General features: G+C 38.5%; 1 protein-coding gene across 2 annotated transcripts in view; it reads left to right on the top strand.

Annotated features, from left to right (window-relative positions):
• The window catches only part of CEP89 (centrosomal protein 89), a 35,494-nt gene extending 14,664 nt beyond the window's left edge, over positions 1-20,830 (top strand). Inside the window, exons 14-20 of one of the 2 annotated variants that reach the window (XM_055726800.1) lie at positions 837-1,017; positions 1,941-2,108; positions 2,759-2,900; positions 5,724-5,813; positions 13,304-13,473; positions 20,245-20,452; positions 20,570-20,830. In XM_055726800.1, coding sequence (XP_055582775.1) covers positions 837-1,017; positions 1,941-2,108; positions 2,759-2,900; positions 5,724-5,813; positions 13,304-13,473; positions 20,245-20,452; positions 20,570-20,749 — 1,139 coding nt within the window. In that variant the 3' untranslated portion in view covers positions 20,750-20,830. Of the gene's footprint in view, positions 1-836; positions 1,018-1,940; positions 2,109-2,758; positions 2,901-5,723; positions 5,814-13,303; positions 13,474-20,244; positions 20,473-20,569 lie in introns of both variants that reach the window. The other variant, XM_055726802.1, reaches the window with a different exon arrangement.
• Positions 20,831-21,365: the final 535 nt, after the last annotated feature.

Raw genomic sequence — 21,365 nt, 5'->3', positions numbered from 1 at the left:
TTAGGATGTTCTGAAAAACATTTAATTATGTGCGATTAACATAAGCCACTGATGAGAACAGTTTCCTTAAAGGAACCTATACAGCAAAATGCCAATTCTGAAATTTTTTATTCATCTGCCACCTGATTCTACTTTCCTTTCTGCTTTAAAAGTTTCAGAGTTTCTTGTTTAGAGTTTTATCTCTATATATCTATCTGTGTTTAGAAAATAACAACTCATCATACCCAAGGCCAGGCAATACCCCAAAATCAGGTGGTGTTCTTTCTAAATCTCAAAATAGCTTGATCTGGTATGATTGTCAGAACATCCCTAGTAAACACTGACAGATTTTGTTATCTGTTGCTGGAGTTCTCACAAGAGCCCTGATCTTCCATTCAGTTCCTACAACTGTTTCAGCAGTGTATGCAGTGCTTGAAATACATACTGCAAGAGAAACTCGGAGATCAGTGAAAAGAAACTAGGCGGGCAGTCTCTAGATGCTTGCCTTGCCTATTAGGCTACAAAAGTCATGTTTCGTTTTAGGTTCTTTTCCTGAATTACTAAAATCTGAATCGGAGGATTTTGCAGAGTAAAACAACATTTCAGTGAGCAAGTAGCTTATAGCCCTGAAAAGAAGTAGTCTTGAAGTTCTGGCACTTTTTCAAAACAAACTACTTGAGAGCAAAAAAAAAAAAAAATCCAAACTGTTAACGCCAGATTTGTCAGTGTGTTTTGTGCTTTACATAATGCTACGAAAACCTAGGAATTAACATATTACTGGTTCAGTTGGAGTTTCACTAGATGATTGAATTAGTTCTGCATTACCCAGTTGTTTTTGTTTTTTTCCCTCCAAAAAGCTTCAAAATTGACCAGAAAGTTAATAAACTTAGAAGATAAGACAAAACGTCAAGAAGAAGAAAAAGCAGAGTACCAGAAGCAGTTGCAAGTTTTACTTTCTACTTGTGAAGAGCTGAAAGCCAAACTGAATAGCGCAGTAAAAGCAGAGGAGCACTTTGCTGCAGTGAATGATTTGAAAAGGTATGTGTTTACATATAGTGTGCCAAGAAACAATTCTGCAAAGTATTCACAGGAACAGATCTGCATACCCAGCACTGTGTAGGTAGCAGCTGGGTGGAAGCTTGTGCTGGTAATTTAGGAAGGTAACAGCCAAAGTACAAAGAAAGGTAAAGTGTTTCAAAAGTACTGCCTCGCTTTTTGTAGGCAATTAAAATTACAGAAGGAAATCCCAGATACAGGGACAGCAGTAGAAGTGTTTCTGCCATACAGTACGTACTGCTATATACCTTTTTAAATAGTAGAAGCGGCGGCATTAAAAATACTTCTGTCAAATCTATTTTCTTCTCTCAACACTGTATATAAAACTTTATTATTTTGTCCCCATCTTTAGGAAAATGTCTGAAGGATCCTGAAATTGTAAACTAAAAATACCAAGTTTCTCCAGTCTTTACAATATGGAAATAACATAAACCAGATCAACGCAAAAGTGGCATCATGCAGCATAGTCTGTAAAAATTTTTTTAAAGACCTTCTGTAAATTTGTTTACTTTCAAGCCTTAGAATAGTGCAAGTTACTGTTTCTTGGTACAGTGCCTTCCTAAGAAGTTCTTAGACCTTGTTTTTTGGCATTGCTAGTAATTTCCTTAAAAAAAAAAAAACAGGAAGGGAATACATTTGGACTATATAGAATATTTTTATAACTTAAATTCCATTTCAAGTGCGGTCAGGATTAATTATTTGAATAATTTTGTTTCTGTTATGCTTCATTCATGACTTGATACGTCATACGATTGTAACACCTCTCTTTCATGTCACTGCTGGAACATTAAGCATTCTCAATGTATCATTTCCATACCTTCAACACGGGTATCTTACTATAACTTAGCTTTTTTAGTGAAGTAGGTCTATACATGATGTCTGTTCTATGCTGTTGTTTTTTGCAGCTGTTTACAACAGGAGCAGGAGAAAAAGTTCCATGAGGTGGAAGACCTAATGGGAAAGATTGCATCACTGCAAGCTCAAAATAAGAAACTGCTTTTAGAGAAAAATAACTTTATGGCTGACAACAAGGCCCTGGAAACTGAGATGGAAACGACACAAAAGATAAACAGGTGACATAAGAAAACGAATATATAGAAATACTTGTCTTTCTAAAAATAACAGCAGAAATATCTGTGAAAATACTGACATCCCACAGTGTGTAGTTTCTACCTATTACAGGAAAAACATGTTTCCTAAACTCAGCTTTGTCACATCTAAAGGCCTGGTTGTCCTGTAACTTTGCTAATAAACTTTATAGAAAAGTGTGGATGAAAACATATATCTACATGTAAATTAAGAATACATCTTTAATGCTAGTAGTTAGCTATAGCAGTTAGTTTTTTGTGTACTCACCTGAAAAATAGGGTCCTATGCTATTTGAAGACCTTATGAGTGGTTCAGAGTTGGGCTAACAATACTTTAAAAAGTAAAACCAATATTATTGTTACATTTCTAAAGAAATATGAGCTTGTAGCCATTGCACAAATTGTTCTTTTGAATCCTTGTTAGTGTTGTTATTCACACAACATATTGTAAAGAAAAACAGTCCCCAAAAGAAACAATACTTTGGTATTGGAAATGTTTCAAGCCAGTGTATTTTAAACAGTATATTTGATTGTTTGAGACTTGTATGAGTTGATTTGCACATACAGTGCAAGTTCTTTTAATGTCATTATTAATTTTGAATCTCAAGATTTTCCTTTTTCTGTTAATTTTATAGGCAATTAAAGAAAGAAGTAGGTTTTTGGAAACTGCAGTTGGAGGAAGCAATGGAAAATGAAGTTGCAGCCTATCACTATATAGCAAACCTCATTGTTTTGGCAGAGAAGATGGCTCAGAAACATGATGATACTGTTTTAGTGGTAATTACCTTTAAATAATTAATATGACTTAATTGATATTTCACACAATTATCATCCTACTGGCACAACTTATTGTTAGTTTGAATTAACAAAAAAGCTATATTTTCAGTTTAATGACGTAGCTATGTAAATAAACTTTTGCAAATGGGATGGGAGCAGCAAAGAATTATTTTCTAGAAGAGTAGTTAAAAGCACCTACCCTAATTTATAGAGATAACATAATTAAGCCTTAACTGACATCATCATTAGGGTGTGCAATAGAATATGTGTGTGTGTGTATATATATACATATATATACACACAGGTGAGGTGTAAAAGAATTTAACCTGATTTTAGAGATTGGCTTCATATGTTGAAGCTACGTGTATTGAAAAATAGCACACAATCATAAATTTTTAATACACATTTCTGAATCTAAAGGTAAGCAATTATCCTTCAAGCAATTTGTATGGACTTTTTCCTGTTTAGCAGAAGTGTCTGGCATGGAAGTTACTGGGCTTTTTATAGGTACACTTTGTTTCCTTCGCAAGGTCTTGGATGCAATTTAAATTTTACATACTGAACTTTTATGAACATTTATGTACTTATGTCTTCAAATTGGTCCTGGAAACTATTTCACAAAACTTTGTTGAACAATAGAAGCAAAAAGCTTTAAGTAGCAGATGAAGGTTGTCATCTAGTTGGTAAAGTGTTGTGTAAAAAGATATTGTAGTGGTTAATTCCGAAGTCTAGAAGAGGACTATAGCAACTCAACTCCAATCCTTGTCTGCTGCAAACTGGACTTTAGGATTGTGAAACTAGGCACGATAAATGTCTCCTAGGAATGAGAGGAACTGGTTCTTATCTCCCACTCTCTGGTATATCTACTTCCAAATATTCAGCATACCACATTACAAATACCACAGAGGTCCAGAATTACTTGCAAGTACAAGGTGTGTCATTTGGCTTAATATTACCCCAGTAGATGTGCAGCATACTTTTGGCAGTAAAAAGCCTGTTTCAGAAGATGTCTTAACATAACTTTAATCAGCACAAGGCAGTGTAAACCCTATCTTTGCAAGTATGCAGTATTTGACATCATATTCTTCCCTTCTGAAACCTGCACCTGGAAGTACACACTAGAAAATCAAGTTTTATGCAAGTGCAAAAAGCTAAGAGCAGGTCTGCGGAAAGCAGCTCGAAGTGCAGTCAGACAGGCCTGCGCTGTCTTTAGACAGGTATAAACAGATCCAGCAGTTAGAAGCCAGTTCTGTCATGCAAAATTCCTTTTATGACAAGGATACTTACTTGCTGTCTGTTATTTCTCAATTTTGTGGCTTAGACACTAAACAGAACAGAAGTCTTGACTTTTTTTTTTTTGGTTAACTAATTCTCTGTGTCTGGGCTGCCAGCAGAGATATTCTGAGACAAACTTTTCTACTGAGATAGTCTAGCATCAGTAAAACCTTTAAATATCCAGTTTACTTTGCTGCCTGGTAGAGCTGAATCAGAACAACCTGTTCCTACTTTTAATCGCTGAACTTACAGCCTGCCTTGGCAGGCTAGACTGCAGGTATCTTGTAGTCAAATAATCTGATAAAGTTGTCTAATTGGAAGGCCTAGAAAGCAAAAAAAAAAAATAATTAATGGGAGTGAGACCCTAATATTAGGAAGAGGTGCTACTGCGCACGACATATATTTAAAAATGTATTATCATTAATGTCAGGTTTATTTACTCAGTTCAGCTACTGCTGTTACCCTAGCCTTAGTCTTTTTTAATTCACTAATTGAAGAGTTGAAATTCATTTTATGCAGAATTAATCCAGAAGAACAGGGAGAGCAGAAAGGGTACGGCACTGTAATAAATTAGCCTAAATTCTTTCTTAATGAGGATTTTTTTTAAAAATCTCCATAGTAACCACATCTCCACAAAAATAAACGGAGTCTTAACTTTACTATTTCCAGAAATAGTGACAATCTACTGATAAATCCAGTCAATAGAAGAGCAAAAAATTTATTTGAAACAGTTTTGATAGTGTAACGCTGATGATAACTGTAATCCTGAGTTAGCAGCTGTCAAAACGATTCTTCTATTGTGTTGTATGAATCAGCTACCACACAGTAAATCAAAATGTCACTGACTGAGCAGGAAGCTCTCAGACCCCGGTGATGCTATTCACTTTGATTTCTGTGAAAGAAGCTGTGTCTCTGGAGCGATGCAGGGAGTTGAAGGTGGTCAGACATTGCTGATTCTAAAACCTAGTTATTTCTCTCTTGAATGCTTTCAGTGGATTTAACAGTTGAAACCTCTTAAAGTTTTGAAAGTATTTTAGTGCTTACAGCTTACGCAATTTTTGTTTGGTTTACTTTTTGTATCTGAGAGAGAACGTAATGCTTATGAAATGATATAAACAGTCATAAGGCAGCAACCATTCATAAGCCAAGCCAGATTCCTTGCCTGAATCCCTGTTGATTTCAAGGGATCTTCTGAGAGCAGGCTCCTACATCTGGCCCAGAAGCACGAGTCTCACTCATACACATGGGATGCTTAGGTAGGCTTATATACATCTGTAGAAAAAGATTCAGAATTGGTTTGGTTTACAGTATGAGTAGTTATGATCCTTTCAGAATAAAACTGTTCCAGCTTATTATTTTGTTACTGACATAGTATTTGCAGTCAGTTGACACATTATTAATTAGCCATTATTAGAATAATTTTCAGGATTCTTATTCCGTCTTGGTTCTTCAGACTATTGGAGCTTAAAACAGAATAGCTTCGTCTTCCTTAGGGAATGTATTCTGTCTGCCCTGTCTGATGATTACCTTTATACTGTATGTTTGCAGGCCAAATTTTTGGAAAATGAGAATAATGGTGTTCTCAACAAAGTAGTAGAAGGTACTCTCCGCTTAGGAAGATTAGAAGAAAAAGTTAAGGTAAGCAGTGTTTCTAAGCTAAATATTATGTGAAGTATTTTAGATTTTTAATGAGAAAAGTCAGTAGTTAATCTTTGTCAGTGTTTTTGTTAAAGACCTGGATCGTTTTATAAATAATTTTCAAAAAGCAAAATAGATCATCATTATGGTTTCCATGAACACATTTTTCCATTGTATTTGTACATTGCATGTTTGCCAGGACATCACATATACATCCTTACCTGGAGAATTCTGACTAAATGTAAAAATAATTTAAAATTATACTTGATTTGTATTTTATTTCTGCTCTGTAGTGTAACCCAGTTATTCTCTCTCCTACTTTTTTTTTTTTGAGGCTGTACTAATGCTTCAACTTGAAGTCCATTACCATTAGATTTGGAAGAATGAAAAATATATCTCAAGTGTACAGTTATCAAGTACTTTCATATGGCTGTAGGGTAGGAGGTTTAGAAATGGAGAGGATGGTCAAACATCTAGCCTAATTAGAGAATACATTATGGGTTATCTTTACAACCGTCTAAACCAATACAAGGCATAGTGTGTGATTGCCATATAACGGCATATAGTGTGAAATACATTTGAAACTTAAGTTTTAGCATTTTTGGCACTAATGTAATTGGTTTTTACTGTAAACTCAAAAAAGGAAGGAGAAGGATATCCGGTATATTGGTTTCTATATATAACAAGTAATATATACTACTTTCAAAAGCTGTTTGTGCAGTTTGCCTTAAAGCAGAGTTTCCATACATGGTACTTTTCCAGTCCAGACCGATGCTGCTATTCCTAAATCAAATGACACAAACGTGCACCACCACGTTAACAGAGACCAGTTCCTTCTGCACTTTCCTTGTAAGGATCAACATAACCCAGGAATTAGCAACAAAGAAAATAAACCAAATTGCAGGTGAGAGAGCAGTCAGCTGAATAATAGCTAAAATCTGCAAAGGAACCCTTCATAAAATACCTAAATGCATGAAACACCACCATAAGATCATTCTAATTATACTAATACAGCTACAGAATAGTTTTAGCTATTTTCACCCTCATTCATGTCTATCTGAATTTATTAAACATCACCCCTACAAAGACAGGGGCTTATATTCTCCTTAAATATGTATTTTCTATAACTTAATAGAGCTGTGACTACTCTAAGGGATAAAGAGACTTGCATAGAATTAAGAAAACTTGCATGCAGCACATGCTGTGCATTTTAAGTGCAAACCAAAACTACATAAAAAAAGTCCTTCTTAACGCATCAACTGTTAATGGGAACTAGAAAAAACAGCCCGTAAGTAAAGTTCTTAAATATTGCTGTTTCTATTTAGGAAAAGTAAGACTAACCTACTTGTAAAACTACTGTTGTTCTTAATTTTTGTCAGTAAAGCAGAGGGCTTAACCAGTCACAAAACACCTTAATACTTCTTAGTTATATTAATTGAACCTCGCTAAAAGCTCATATCGTGTATTTTTTTGCTGAAAACACCTTAATACCTTAAACACCTCCAGTCAGGTAATCAACTTTTCTAAATAGAAGCTTTTTACATTTGTTCTTTTCAGTGATTTATGGAAAGTTACAGGGATTCTTTTCTTTTATGGATAAAAGAAGTATTTTTAATAAGTCTAAATACACTGTCAAGTTTTTAGTTTGGTTCTTTTTAGTCACAAGGCTTTTTCAATCCCAATATATAATGCAGTTCCTCAAACAGGCCAGGTCATATCGCACACCGATTTTTCAGGTGCTGCTGATAAAAACTTCAGGTGAATGTGAGAAGGCAAAAGGATTCTTCACTTGCAAAATACATGTTTGCCTCCCCAGCTCATGCACAGTTCTAACAGCCCTGAAACTTAAACAGCAGCTCACGTTAAGGGTACATGCTTCCTGCTCGGTTGAGTGAGATAGGTTGGAGGTCTCAGTAGGCTGGTTGTATCAGCTGGAGGAATGCTGCTATCAGCTGCTTCAGGATATCACAAATTGGGTAACTGCCCTGTATGTTGAGTTACAGGATAAACCTCTTATGAGGTATTTAGATATAATCTGTCTCCAGTGATAATAGTATTTAAAATGCATTCATTTTTCTGAAAGAGTGATACAACTATTGGTAACGTGAGCATTACACTATTCCTTATCTTAGAGGGTGTTTTCCATTGGCTTTTAGCCATCTTCAGCAATTTCAGCGAGATACAAGATAAGAAATACAAATTATATCATATGAGTTAGAGCATATATTCCTTGAGTTATGAGAGAAAAGCTTCTAGCCTATAGGTTTGAGTTACAAGCGCCTCCCATGTGAGTCTGTATTTTCTACTTTTTAGATATAGACAGGTATCTTAGGTTTACCTTGGGGTAAATTTGTTGCCTCCTGTCTCAGCAGGCACGTGCTCATCCAGAGCTATGTTACAGGTCAGATGCACTGCACGTGCGTCAAGATTCTCTGGGGCTTCTTCCACATCGCTGCCAATGTTATTTGCGGGGAGGAAAGAAGGAAGGCTGGGTGGGAACACAGCCATTCTTCACTGGAAACACAGGGCACATACCCCACAGACAGCGGCTGATGAAAAAGCTGGCAATTCCATTCCCTTTAGATCACTTTGATCTGGTCTTCTGGTCTGGAATTCTGCCTTTTAATGAATTCTTTGGGAGAAAGTAAATGAACAAAAATCCTGTGGTGGTTTTACATTTGGAAGTCTCAAAATAAATCAAGACCTGGCAGATATGTTATTAAAACACAGAATCACCGTGAAGATCTTTAAAGCTAAATAACAGGTTATTGCTAAAATAAAACCCCAAACCATGTCAATGTTTATATACACCTCTTTGTTACGTATTTTAAACTGCTTAACCATATGCAGTTTGCCCCTTATTTTCACATCAAGTCAAAGTGAACAAAACTCAAAGGAGAAGGGTGAAGTGCACTTGAGGTTTTTCTCATTTTTCACTGAGAAGTCTAAACACCTCAGAACATCTAAGAGATGGTTAGCTGTCTTGCTTTCATTATTCTAAGCATAGGCCTGGCCCACTAAAATGTTTTCAATTTCACTACATAGTTTCTCATGGTTGGCTCTCTAAATCTATCTTCTGTAGATTTATAAAAAGCAGGATTTCTCCTCTTTTTATTTATACAGACATCAGTTGCGAAGGGCAACTTAATTATTTAACATCTGCTCCATGCACTTTTTAATAAGACTGGAGTAGAAAGCATTAGAATTGATTGTTTATTTTTTTTTTAAACTCTGTTTTGGCAGTATCTAATCAGTCTTCTGGCAGGAAGGGAAAACAGTACTTACTAACAGTACTTACTAATTTGTATCTTCTCCCTGGAGAAGATACAGCCAAGGAAGCTATGTATAAAACCCGTATAATCAATATTGCGTTTAGGATTTGATATATGCTGTCAGCAATAATTGTAAGAGTCCTTGACACATGACTCTCTTTATGACGGAAGTGAAATGATACACTTAGATCTGCTTTTGCCTCATCATTATAGGTCCTTTCCAAATGAACTGTTCTATTGAATTAAACATCAATACAGAACCAGCAAATTATTATGCATAGAGCAGCTTGTAAGTACTAAAAAGAAACAAAAAAATGGTTAAAATATACCTTGCTTCCTTTTTTCCTCCAAACAATTTCAGAATGAAAGGTTAGCATAGCAGTTACTGTCTTGATGGGTTGTTTTGTTGGCTTTTTTTGCATTTAACCTTTAGAAGATACACTTTGTTCTTAAGGCTGTATTCATTTTGTCATCATAAAACATCCATCTAGCCATTTGAAACTGTTTGGATTGAGGCTTATTCTAAGCAGTCATTCAGTACCTACCTAGAAAAGGATCCACCTTCCTGGAATTTTTCCATAAACATTTTCTAAACCACATCTGGTCTCAGTCTTGGATACAACAGACCTAATGAAACATGGCTTCTAACTTCAGGACGTCACTTGCTAATGTAGGGGGGAACTTGAGACAGGGCAGAGGCAAGGGTTCTGTCTCTTGAGGAGATGCACAAATTTATTCTTTGCATCATGACCATCATATAATAGCAGATAATTTTATTTAAACCTTTTAAATTTTATGTCTGTCTTATAGATTGTAATCAGAATTGAAAAAAGGAAGATCTCTGAAGAAGCACATGAGAATAGCAAATCAACCCTTCTGTCCTAATTCTTATCATATAGAAAATTGCCAGAGGCACGGGGTTAAAGTCAGTCCCCCTTGCACCTATTCATCTCACCAGTGTTATCAATACAGGTGGCTGTGTCCTTCTCTTTACATGCAGACTCGGAGCGAAAGCAACCAAACAAAAACCCCAGAGAACTACTTTTTTCCAGGTTTCTCAATTGTCAGGCAGGATAACATCTGACACAACATGCACTGGTATTTTTGTCCCAAATTACCTATTTGGAAATGCAAGGGCCCAGGTAGTACAGCATATAATACTGCAACACCTATTTTCCCTTCATTTTGGGACACGGTCAAGATCTTTCAGATACTGTGACTTTAGCTGAAGTACACAAAGAATCAATCCCTAAACAAATGTAAACATGTGTCACTGTTTGGAGTACTAGGTAGCTTATTCCCCAGGGTTAACAGGTTTTGCATAGAAAACAGGAATTATAACCAAAATTTCAAGGAAAGACATTCATCTTGCTGCTAAGAAAACACCATTACAAACAAGTATTCTTTCCCTCACGTTTTCTTTTCACGCACCTGAGATGATCTACATGCACAGGACAGACAGACATGCCCAAATTTACTCAGGCTTTTATCCGAGACAGTTTCAGTTGCCTCATACTTCTCTACTCAGTCGTAACTGTGAACTTACAGGTAGATCATTTGTGTACTCTGCCACTCATCCAAGTGTCATTACAGGGTTGTTCTGTCAGGATCAGAATTCTAACGCTTTCTATAGAGACAGCGAGACAATTTTCTTAGGTGGTACTTTGATCTCTTTTGGAAGGAATACTGATTTTTACTGGTAAAGGACAGGAGAAAAACAATACAGGACTGACAGAAAATAGCTTTGTTGCCTCAACAAGGATCTTGGGACCAGATCATTACATGTATTATGGCCAGCAGCCTGCATTTGTAGAAATATTTTGTTGCGTCTCTTACCCAGAATTCTCCAATTTCCAGTTTGTAAGTCAGTGCACCAGGTGTAAAAGAATTATGGTACCCAGGAGTATACCCTCCTGAAACTACTTCAGAAAAGTGTAAATTATGGCCTCTTCAGTACCAGCTGCTGCGCCTGTGATCATTCTTCATCTTGAGGGCTTACTGTATACCTGGAATGCCGTGACCTTGGGCAGACTGTCCTTTTCAGCTCTAGAAGAAAATATTACCGCTTTCAACTACATGTTATCACCCTATTCCTGAAATTTGTCAGCCCCATGTCTGTTTGCTGCTACCTGCTTCCCTTCAGAGAAAATTATTAGGAGGCTGTCTTGAACCAGTCAAAGGCGGTAGTATGCTGTGAGGGGTCCGTAAGGGCCAGCAGCTGCACGTGTCGGTGTGCCCGGAACCAGCGTGACCTGGCCAGGCTCCCACAGGCGAGTATGGAGCAATCTAGATGTTCTTCACCCATCCTGCTGCAGTTCTGCTGAGATAGCTTATGCATTTTAAATAGACTGAGTTATAATCAGTCAGGAGAGCAAGATCAGAACTATGTGTCCCTCGTATCTACTTTCATGCCCTAGTCATTAGGTCAGAAAATGGTGCACTGTTGCCCTTTGTGCCCCATGGATTTTGCAACCATTCTGCATGTGGGACACACCTTCAGCTGGCAAAGGAAGCGCAGGCGTGCCAAGCCACCAGAGGCAGCTATGGGACACGTAGGAGCCACAGGCCTGAATAATCTCAGGCAGAGTGCAGCTTAAAATGCAGACCTCCCAGCAGCTGGATAGTCAATGACCACTAGATAAAAAAGGGATTTCACCAACAGTATTGGCAGATTTCTTTATTAGACGTTTATCTGTTAAAAGAAAGAGGAAGTTCTCTCTAGTTCTTAGAAATAATTCTAGGCACCTGCCCGAAAAGGGCATTTCAGGTTCCAGGTCTGGAGCTGGAGGAGGCATTTACTGACAGAGGTGCAAGTTCAGCTGTTTTCCTGTGCTCTGCACTTCCTCCAGGTTAGCTCTAAGCAACCCTCGAAGAAGCTCAGAAGGAACATGTTTACCTTTGTCCTCCTACAGCATTACAAGTGCAAGCACCTAATTCTGCATTTTGAAGACTTCTCTGGGAATCTAAGAAGTTGAGTGATGTGACTGGTTAACTTGCAGGCTTCTACTTCTTTTCTTAGAACTGACAGGGAAGAGTTAGGGAAAAAAAACGCTATGGAAGTCAGCCTTAAATATTTAATGACTAAAGTAAAAATTTCAGGTAAATATTATTATTTTTCACTATTCTATTACCTCCAGAAAATGAAACTCCAAAATGATAAGAGCTAAAAACGAAGCTATTTTACAAGAGCTAAAAAGAAAACATTTTGTGGAAAGAATTATATAGCTTACAGCACATAGCTAAAAATGCCCTTTTATTTTTTTCTTCCTCCAAAAGGCATACTCAAACTTCCTGCTCTGATTCAGATGAAGATAAAGCCTTAGTGGTTAACACCTTAGATAAAACTTTATATTAGTAAGACGTAAATAGAAGTATTTTCAAAGCTTCACTAAATAGTTTGCAGTTTTACTGAAGGAGGTGCTTCCATCCCAGAACTCGGTCCTGTCCCCTGTATCAAACATCACATGCTGCAGATACAATAACAGTTTACGCATTCTGTTTGTGATAGTGAGAAAAAAACCTTACTGGGTAATACCTGTTGGGTTTGTCCGGAGCAGCAAGTATGTAGAAATGCGTAACAATACACAAACCGTATTTTTTAATTCCTTGTATGTAATTTAATGGAGGTGTTATTTCAGAAAGCAAAATCGCTTTGTACAAAAAAGGATTTCTTGTCTTTGAGATTAGACCAATATATCTGTGGTTATTATCACCAATAAGCAAAAAATCACTTGCACTTCACTGAACAGAAGGAACTATTACGTGAAGCGGCAAGGTTTTTAAAACATGAAGACACTCTTCTTTTAGTAATAAGGTTAAACAGCTAACAGAAAACCCACGTTTTCATGGTACGCATTGATAAATATGACTGTTGGACAAGAGGTAAGCAACATGTGCTGTGAAGTGGAGCTTTGCACCTTGGAAAACAAGACGTTTTTTTGCAGCTAATTCTTTTCACTCGTAAGACAAACATAGGGTATGGTATTCACTGTACACACTAGTTTTATATGCGGAATGAAGTAGGAGTGTAATACCTTCAAATTAACAACCGGGTTAAAAAAAAACCATAATGCAACCTACCTGACATACTTAAGCAAGGCAGCACTGATGTAAAGATTAAACTGCAAATTAGTATCTCTAGCTATTTCTTTTGTTGGGAGTGAGTTGTCCTTATTTCTCCTATAAACACATGTTTCCTATTATCTTTAACCTTTACAGATATATAAAAAGAAAGCAGCTGGGAAGCTTGAAGATATTAGTCTGAAGATGACTGAGCAGGAGAAAGAGTTTGCGGGGAAGACGGCTGAGTACCAGCAAGAAATTAAGCGCCTCCGGGGTCTGCTGCAAGACAAACAGGAAGCCCTTGAGGAGGTGATGCAGCGGCAGAAGTAAGTCAGTCACAGGCAGGAGCGATCCCGTAAGATCTGATGGGTAAAAGGGCCGTGGGGGGAGGCAACTGCCCACGGCTCCGACCTCTTGCTTTTCATCAGGGCCTCTTATGGTGTATATTCCGGGTGTCTTTACTCACTCAGGTTTTAGCTATACTGAAAATGCTGGAACACTCCTCTTAATTCCCAGCTCTAAGAAAGACCCTTTGAAGGAGTTTATTCTGGAGTAGTACTGCTGTTCTTAAGACTTCTTCTAAGAAGAATATCAGTTTGAGACTAGTCTTTGATGATTTGGGGGTCTATAAATCATCAGGATATATGTTAACTATTTAATAGCATCTTCTACTAACGGCTGAACACTTTCTACACCCCTCAACAGTTTTCAAAATAGTAGGAAATTAAAGGAAGGTAATGAGTATGCATATGATGTGATCCTTTTGAATCTACCTTACTGTTCTGTTAGTAAGCGACTTAAGATTGGCTACACGCAGAATAAAAAGAAGAAAAGATAATTTAACAGATTTATACAAGATTATGACTGGCAGTGCTGAAATACCCTTTTGATATAGTGTCATTTAAATGTTTTTTTCCCCTCTGGCAGTGGAAAGTTTCATAGCACATTCAGGTGATCAGCATAAAGGAAAAGCTTTTTACAGCTGAAGAGGTAATTAAGCAATCATTTTGCAACTCATCTCTCCCATTGTGAAATAACAGATTTAAAGACAATAGAAAAATAGGGCTTGATATCATCTACCTTATGTCAGCACAGTTCCTCTCAGTGACTTTATACAGTGCTCATAAACAGGTGTGAGTAGCTGGGAACTGTACAATGAACATTCCACTGATCTCTGAAATCTGCAGGAGAAAACAGTATTTTGACTATTCCACATTTCTCTGGAAATAGTTATTTAGGATTTTTAACTAATTAAATGCCTTTCATACCTCTGGGCTCATGTTACAATCTTTTTTACGGTAAAGAACAGCTAGCTAAATGAAGAGGATTTTTTTTTTCCAATGTAGTTCAATACTTCGTAATCCCGTAATATGGATCATTCAAAATTAACCTTTCTAGCCCCAAACTAGGTAAATGAGATGATGTAACAACAGCTCTGTCAAATAATCTGTTACACTTTCCATATAGTATACTAAGTCACTTTTTCCTCTTCAGTCCCAGTTGACTCATTTTTTCTTCAGTAAGCACACAAAATTAATACTTACAAAATTAATAATTAAGGAGCAAGATCTGTACCTGGAACTGCAACACAGTAGTCCATTTAACAGCATGATGATGAAGAAAAATGGTTTATGGAAACAAGCACGAGCTGAGCCTCAGAAAGGGTTGTCTTGTGTTTCTGTAGTCTCCTCCATTAATGAACAGTGTAACTGGTGACTGCCTTTTGCTGGTGGTAGTTAAGCCTTAGCAGTGGTTTAGAGTGTAACGTAATGAACACAACTCTGAAAGGAAAAAAAAAAAATGTTCATCTTTCAAGTTGTATTTTGATTCATCACATTATCCACTAAAATGAAATGTCAGTGATAAGTCAGCTAAATTCTACACTTAAATAAGAAATAATGTGGTTTTATTCTTAGAAAACAAAAGCAATAAAACCAGCTAAAACCGTGGCTGATACTGTTCATATAAACCATTAGGTTCCTCACGTTCCTTTATCTCAAGTACCGTGGTAATACAGTTTCCCAAGGTAATCCAAGTACACGTGTACTCTGTTACGCCTGTCTGCCAGAAATGAAACATGTATTTTTGTCAGGTTTGTGTATTTCTGGTTTTATAAGGCTTACTATTTCCTCCCTCCTTTCCCTCCACACAGTCACAGGAGTAAGGAAGGGAAAATGATTTGTAGCTTAGATGCGTAGCTTGGCAGCCCGAGGCACTAGTGCCAGGACAGTACCAGACATTTACATGTACACTAGCTCTGTTTACCAAGTAAATTTATAATCCAGAAAACTGTCTAGCTCATAACATTTAAATTCAATATACCTATATAAACATTAAGGTAAGCACATACAATAAATATATTGTATATTAGATTCTCCGATTTCAATGTTAAGTAATGCAGATCAAAGTAGCAAGTCACGTTTTAAGCAAGAAAGCCAGTTTAATTTAAAATTTAGCTGAAGGTATGTTGACTATCTAGATAGCTGATTTTGTATTTTACTCAAGTTACAATTCTCTTTAGGAAGACTGTAAAACTAATTAAGCTATTTTAAAGGCACTGACCACAGTCAGTCTGCCTTTGACTGCAAAAGCACTGTAAGTAGGTGAAGACAAAAAACTTTTTCATGTAATTATTTTTGCTTTTCCATTTAGTTTTATAATAGCAGTGTTCCAGAATCATAGCAAGTTTGACTTAGCTACTGCCGTACAAGTCTTTATTATAAAAGTTTACCAAATCTATTGTTGGTGGTAAGCTTTCTTGTACAACAAAGGAAGATACCACTTCAGCTCTGGAAACAGCATCCTTCTTTTGGCAAGACAGGGCATCAGAGAGAAGCAGCCCCGCCTTACTAATCTGACCGGGACTGCAGCAAACCTGCCCGATAGCAGGTCAGGACCCCCTTGCCATGGCACATCACGCAGTTACAAGGTGCCCAGAGGTAGAGTAGCTGCAGATCACGCATGGTCAAGCGTCAGAAGGAATGGTTTTTTAGACATGATAGTGATATACATGTGCTTCCTCATTTTTGTTTCTTCTCTCACCGTTCTGTTTTTAACAAGTCTACATCCAAACTGACATGGGCTTCATAAAACAGAAGGAAGGTGGCTTTCCTCTGAAAATTTGTCCCCTCCTGCAGCATCTTTCACCTTAAGACAAAAATCAGGGGCTGCACTACTTACTCATTGCGTCCAAGGGAGCAGCATTTTTCCACCTGGTTTTCAAGAAGAAATGCATATAGATATAGTTGTTCTTTTGATAAACAAAAGCTTTTAAAGCTTCTAAAAAGATGCAGATTTTACCCTCCTAGAAGCTTCTCAGTAATTCCAGCCTTTGCTAGAGGATATTGGAAATTCACAGCAACCTTTCGCCTGAAGCAGCTGATGAGGAAGCAGTACCATTTTCTGTTCTTCAGGCAGCTGATAACCGTAATGACATTTTTATTGTTTAGAGTCATCTTAGGAGTCATTGTTAGCACATACCTTTCCTTAAATGAAATACACTGCACATTTCAGACATAAACCAAGTTGTTAATGTGGTTCTAGGGTAGAAAACCAGGTTCGTAAGTGCCTGGAGTCTTCTTTCACAGGACACTTACCTTTATGAGTTTTCTAGGTCACCATGTATTTCATAAGTCTTCTGCAGAGGAACATCCCATTAATCTCTAGAATTGGCATGAGAAAGTATTTTGACTGTTGCACATTCAAGATAGTTCCAGCCGCTGCACTTTGGATGTTAAAGGCAGGGCTGGAAGCCTTACTAAGGAAGCTGCCTTAGGCTGTTCTCAGAAGAGCCAACAGTAGAAAAGCGCTGTGGCCAGCTGCAGGCCAGGGAGAGGAGCTGTCATACCTGCAAGCTTACGTGCAAGATTCTAACCACGGTAAAAACCGTTGATCTATGTGATAAGGATTATTTAAACAAACTGTTGTTGGAGAAATGAAAATTAATTCTTGAGCCAGCAGCCCAAATAAGGTTCTTGGAGATTCAGGCTGAATAAATTTAGTTCAGTGAGGGCAGAAAGCTCTGTTTTGTAAAGGAGAATGTGCTTCTGTTTGTTTTTTCATTCTCAAACATCAGTACAACATGGGCATTTCGCTTACTCTCAACAAGCTACAAAACCTTACAATTTGGCTAGGTTAGGGGTCGAATGGAATTTTTATTTTTACTTTTTTTAAGCAATAGCAGCCTACCTTTATGAAAAACAAACTTAACGCTTTTTGCCTAAGGACACCTGGAAACAGGACACATTTACTGCTGAGTACGTATCTAGCTTTACATGCCAAGCGACGAAGGCTCATGTTTGAAGAGGTGAACCGGCTGCTGTGGGCACGCTGGAGTAACAAGGGTTACCTGTTAGGCTGTGACCTGCACAGGGCAGTGTGACAGCAGTCATCTTCAAGGACAGTAATGCTTTGTGGAGCTTGAAGGAATTCCTGATGAGATACAGAAAAACGTAAGAGAAAGGTAGTGAGGGCCACTGCCCACTGAAGTAGGAGTAAGGAAACTGTAGTGTTGAGAAAGCAGCACATTCTATCAGCAGCTGTGGTAACCAAGCTGCAAAGTCATCCAAGTTCCTAAGACAGCAGGGAGGTTGCGACCAGCCAGAGTAAAGACACCCCCTCCCCAACCTGTCCTGCTAAATCTCTTTTTAGATTTTGACGGGGTCAGAATTTTAAAACAAAAAAGCCTACAGAGACAAAAAGCTCTTGTCTGACCACAGCTGGGTTGTAACTGCTGCATCTTGGATGCTTACCTGGAAAACTGCTGAACTCGAAGAGCAGTACGTCCTGCCGCGCTCGACGGCCTTGCCCGTGCCTGTGCCTGCAGCACGCGGCAGAGACAGGGGCACCTGCAGCGTCCTGCCTTGACATCAGCATGCTGTGACTGCTCCTTCCAGAGCAGAGCCAGCCAGCGCTTTCAGATTCTGCATCTCAGCTTTGTTTAAAAATTAATCCCCCAAGCAGAAGAGTTCAGATACACCACTACCTCAAGGCATCTGTTTCTTTGTTACTGAAGTAATTTTAACCACGTGGATACTTTAAAAACTAATCTCTCCGCAGTGTTTTTTCTAAAAATCAATGCAGTTGCCATAGAACTGAACATATGGACTGAAAACGAGCATCGCATTTGTCAGGCGTGCTGACAGCGCTGAACTGCAATTGAGAACTCAGTGATCTTTAGTTTCATCGTCTTCACATTTTCTCTGCCTCAGGCATTAACAATGAAATTGTCTTTTAAAGAAAAAGTCTTGGGTTTTAGAAATTAACAGATGAAATAAAGCCTGGGTAACGTTCTGCGCTACGGTAAGGGCAAACCAGATCAGGCTGCTGTGTATTAACAGAACACCAGTGCCACGTGCACTGCCTGCAGACTCCAGGCGGAGAGAAGTGGCAACAGGGAACAGGAGCTTGTCCCAGTCAAGATGAAAAAGCTCGTTTAAAACCAAAACAAGATCCTAAAACCGTTCCAAGATCACAATACAAACGGCCAGAGTCAACCAATGGGTGAAACTCAGGACGGCTCGTTGGGGAAGTTCAGCCATACAATTTAACTCTGTGCCCCACCTCCCCCAAAACGCAAGCCAAGGATAATGGAGAATTGCCTTTGTAAAGCATTCTGAAGCATATCCTGAGTACCTGCCAGTATTAGACACTCTTACTGCTGTCCCAAGAAACGTAATGTGTGAGAACAAAGTCACCTACAGTTTTGGTGTTTCAGAAATGAAAGATTCCATCTCGGTAGCTTTTGAGAGACTTGGCGAGATGGAAAGGTCCAACTAATTCAATGTGGCTTGGACAGAGTCTTGGGCTACTCTTAGTAACTGCAGTGCTTCCACCTGCCACCTGTTGCTTTAATTCCATTCTTAACCATCGCCTCCACCCCCAAAAGTTCATTCCAAACAATACACAAAGAAAACCTTACGGCCTTCTCAACGAGGGGTTTTTTTCATCCTCCATCTCTATTACCCAGGCAAAGTAAAACACAAAAGGAGTTAGTACTGTGTCTGGGCTACTTTTTACCGCTTGATTCTCAGTGTTATCGATCACAAAGGGCTCTGTGAGAAGTACTGATGATATATTTCCTCGTATACACCTTTGGCCAGGAACAGCCTCCCCGCGTGTAATCTCAACTCTTTTGCATTGATTTCTCATTTTTAGACCCTGATATTCAGAACTGGTACAAAAGGCTGGCTCTGGCAAGTGCCTCAGATAGTGGCTTGAAGTGACTGTTAGCAAAGGCTACAGCATTAATAGTTGTGTGCTCGTTCTCCATGCAACAGCTTTGCTTTCCACCGCAAACAATCTTGAATGCCTGTTTTGTATTTTGATACATACTAGAAGCAGGTCAGAGGAAACCTAAGAACGTAGCCTTGACGAAATATAACTTAATAAAAAGCCTGTGGCAGGAATACACTGCATTATTTAATCATGTTAGCTGCCATTTTTGAAAAAAATAAACATTTATTGACAAAAACATTAAATAATTCATCCATATATGCTTTGGCAGTCAGAGAAATCGGCTCCTAAGGTTATGATGCCTCAAGGACTGTCCTGTGCTATCTTTGCCGCCTCCTACCTCACCCGCCCCCCCCCCCCCCAAAAAAAAAAAAAACCCACAAAAAACCACCAAACCAAACCAACTTACACCACTTCTGTTTGACCTCCACAAAGAGACATTAGTCAAGTCCATGTTCTGACACACTGATCAGACGCTTGTGGCCTCCGACTGGAGCGATGCAGCACTCGCGGTGCCTGGCAGCAGGGGCACGCGCTGCAGACGTACCCGTTACGGGGGGCAGAGCTGTGGTCACGATGGGTCCTGACCCAGCGGACAGTGACAGTCACAACATTTGGCTCTGACGTGCACTGCTCTTTTGTGTGGACTTAATCCAATTTATCACATGGGTCCAGATTTTTTCTTCTGATCATATCCTCTCTAGCATTACATTTAATGGGCATTTTTAAAAACAAAATTAATTTCAATCTGATCAATTCAAGCAACTAAATACATGCAGTTTATAACTTGCCTATCTACGTACTGTAATTACATACTGCTGACAGGTGGTTCAAAGTTGGGATTTCTCTAATTTTTTTTCTAGGAAAACAGAAGAGGAACTTGCAGTCATTTGGGAATCCACATCCAACGAAAACAGGAGAATGAGAGAACTCCTACGTAAATCCCGGAGGAACAACAGGTGGAGTACGGACACAGTTCATGAGCCACATGTAGATGAAAGCTCTCAGGACCCAGTTTCCAGACATGATTTTAGCTATTGTGATGTGAAACTTTCGTCGTCTTCTGAAAATGTAAGTTCATCACCTTAGTGGTAAGAGTAGAGATGCGTTCTGCATCTCATCGAGGAGATGAAACATTTACCCTCTTCAAAATTACTGTTTTTCTAATGTCACCGAAATAACTAACAGCAGCATATTGCCAAGGGACCAGAGGCCAGCAGCGGATGCAGCAGCCCTCCTCCAGATTGTTCTGTTCATCCCACTGCAGATTCAGTGCCTTCAGAAGCCGCGTCGTTTTCCCCAGAGCATTCTCTGCAGCAGTGCCAGCCTTCAGATTATTACGGCATGTATTCGTCTTGGCGTTTGTAATGGTTGATTTTTCACAAGTTGTATGTATGTCTGTATTGGTTTGAAGTAACTTTATTTTGGAATTACATGTAACTTCTTGGATCAGCTTTTTGCTTAATTTCCCTAACAAAAACTAAATGGTACCAGAAAACTGTAGCAATAAAACCCCCCCGGTAACTATCCACTGTCGTACAACAGTGGAAATAATGAAGAATCTCAGTGGCTTTGATCAAAGTTAGCCTAGGAAGCAGAAACCCAAGTTAAATACCAAAAAGCATACATACTGTTTGCATCTAGAAATCTTCCTGCACTCCCGAGGCGTTTTCCTTCAGGGTAACTCAGAACAGGGTTATTTAGGAGAGAGGGGGGAGAGCACCTCCTATCACAGCACAGTTTTTAATTTGTGTTGTGTATACGTAAAGCTTTTAAAGCTAGCTTCCACCGTACAGTGGAAAGTCGAAGACACTACAGACTCAAAGCACCTGCGACATCTTGGTGCACTCAGGCACCAGCCCGATGACAGACAAAACACCAAGGTAGCAAAGTCGTACGTATGCAAGTCCTACAATTAGTGGGATTTTAATAGATACTTTAATTATTTTCCTTTGCTGGGAAACAAGTGCAACCACCTTACCAG

Source organism: Falco cherrug, chromosome 14 (assembly GCF_023634085.1).
Source record: "Falco cherrug isolate bFalChe1 chromosome 14, bFalChe1.pri, whole genome shotgun sequence".
Taxonomy (NCBI): Eukaryota; Metazoa; Chordata; class Aves; order Falconiformes; family Falconidae; genus Falco; species Falco cherrug.
Note: the sequence above shows the minus strand (reverse complement) of the source record. Positions and strands in the feature narration are given on the sequence as shown.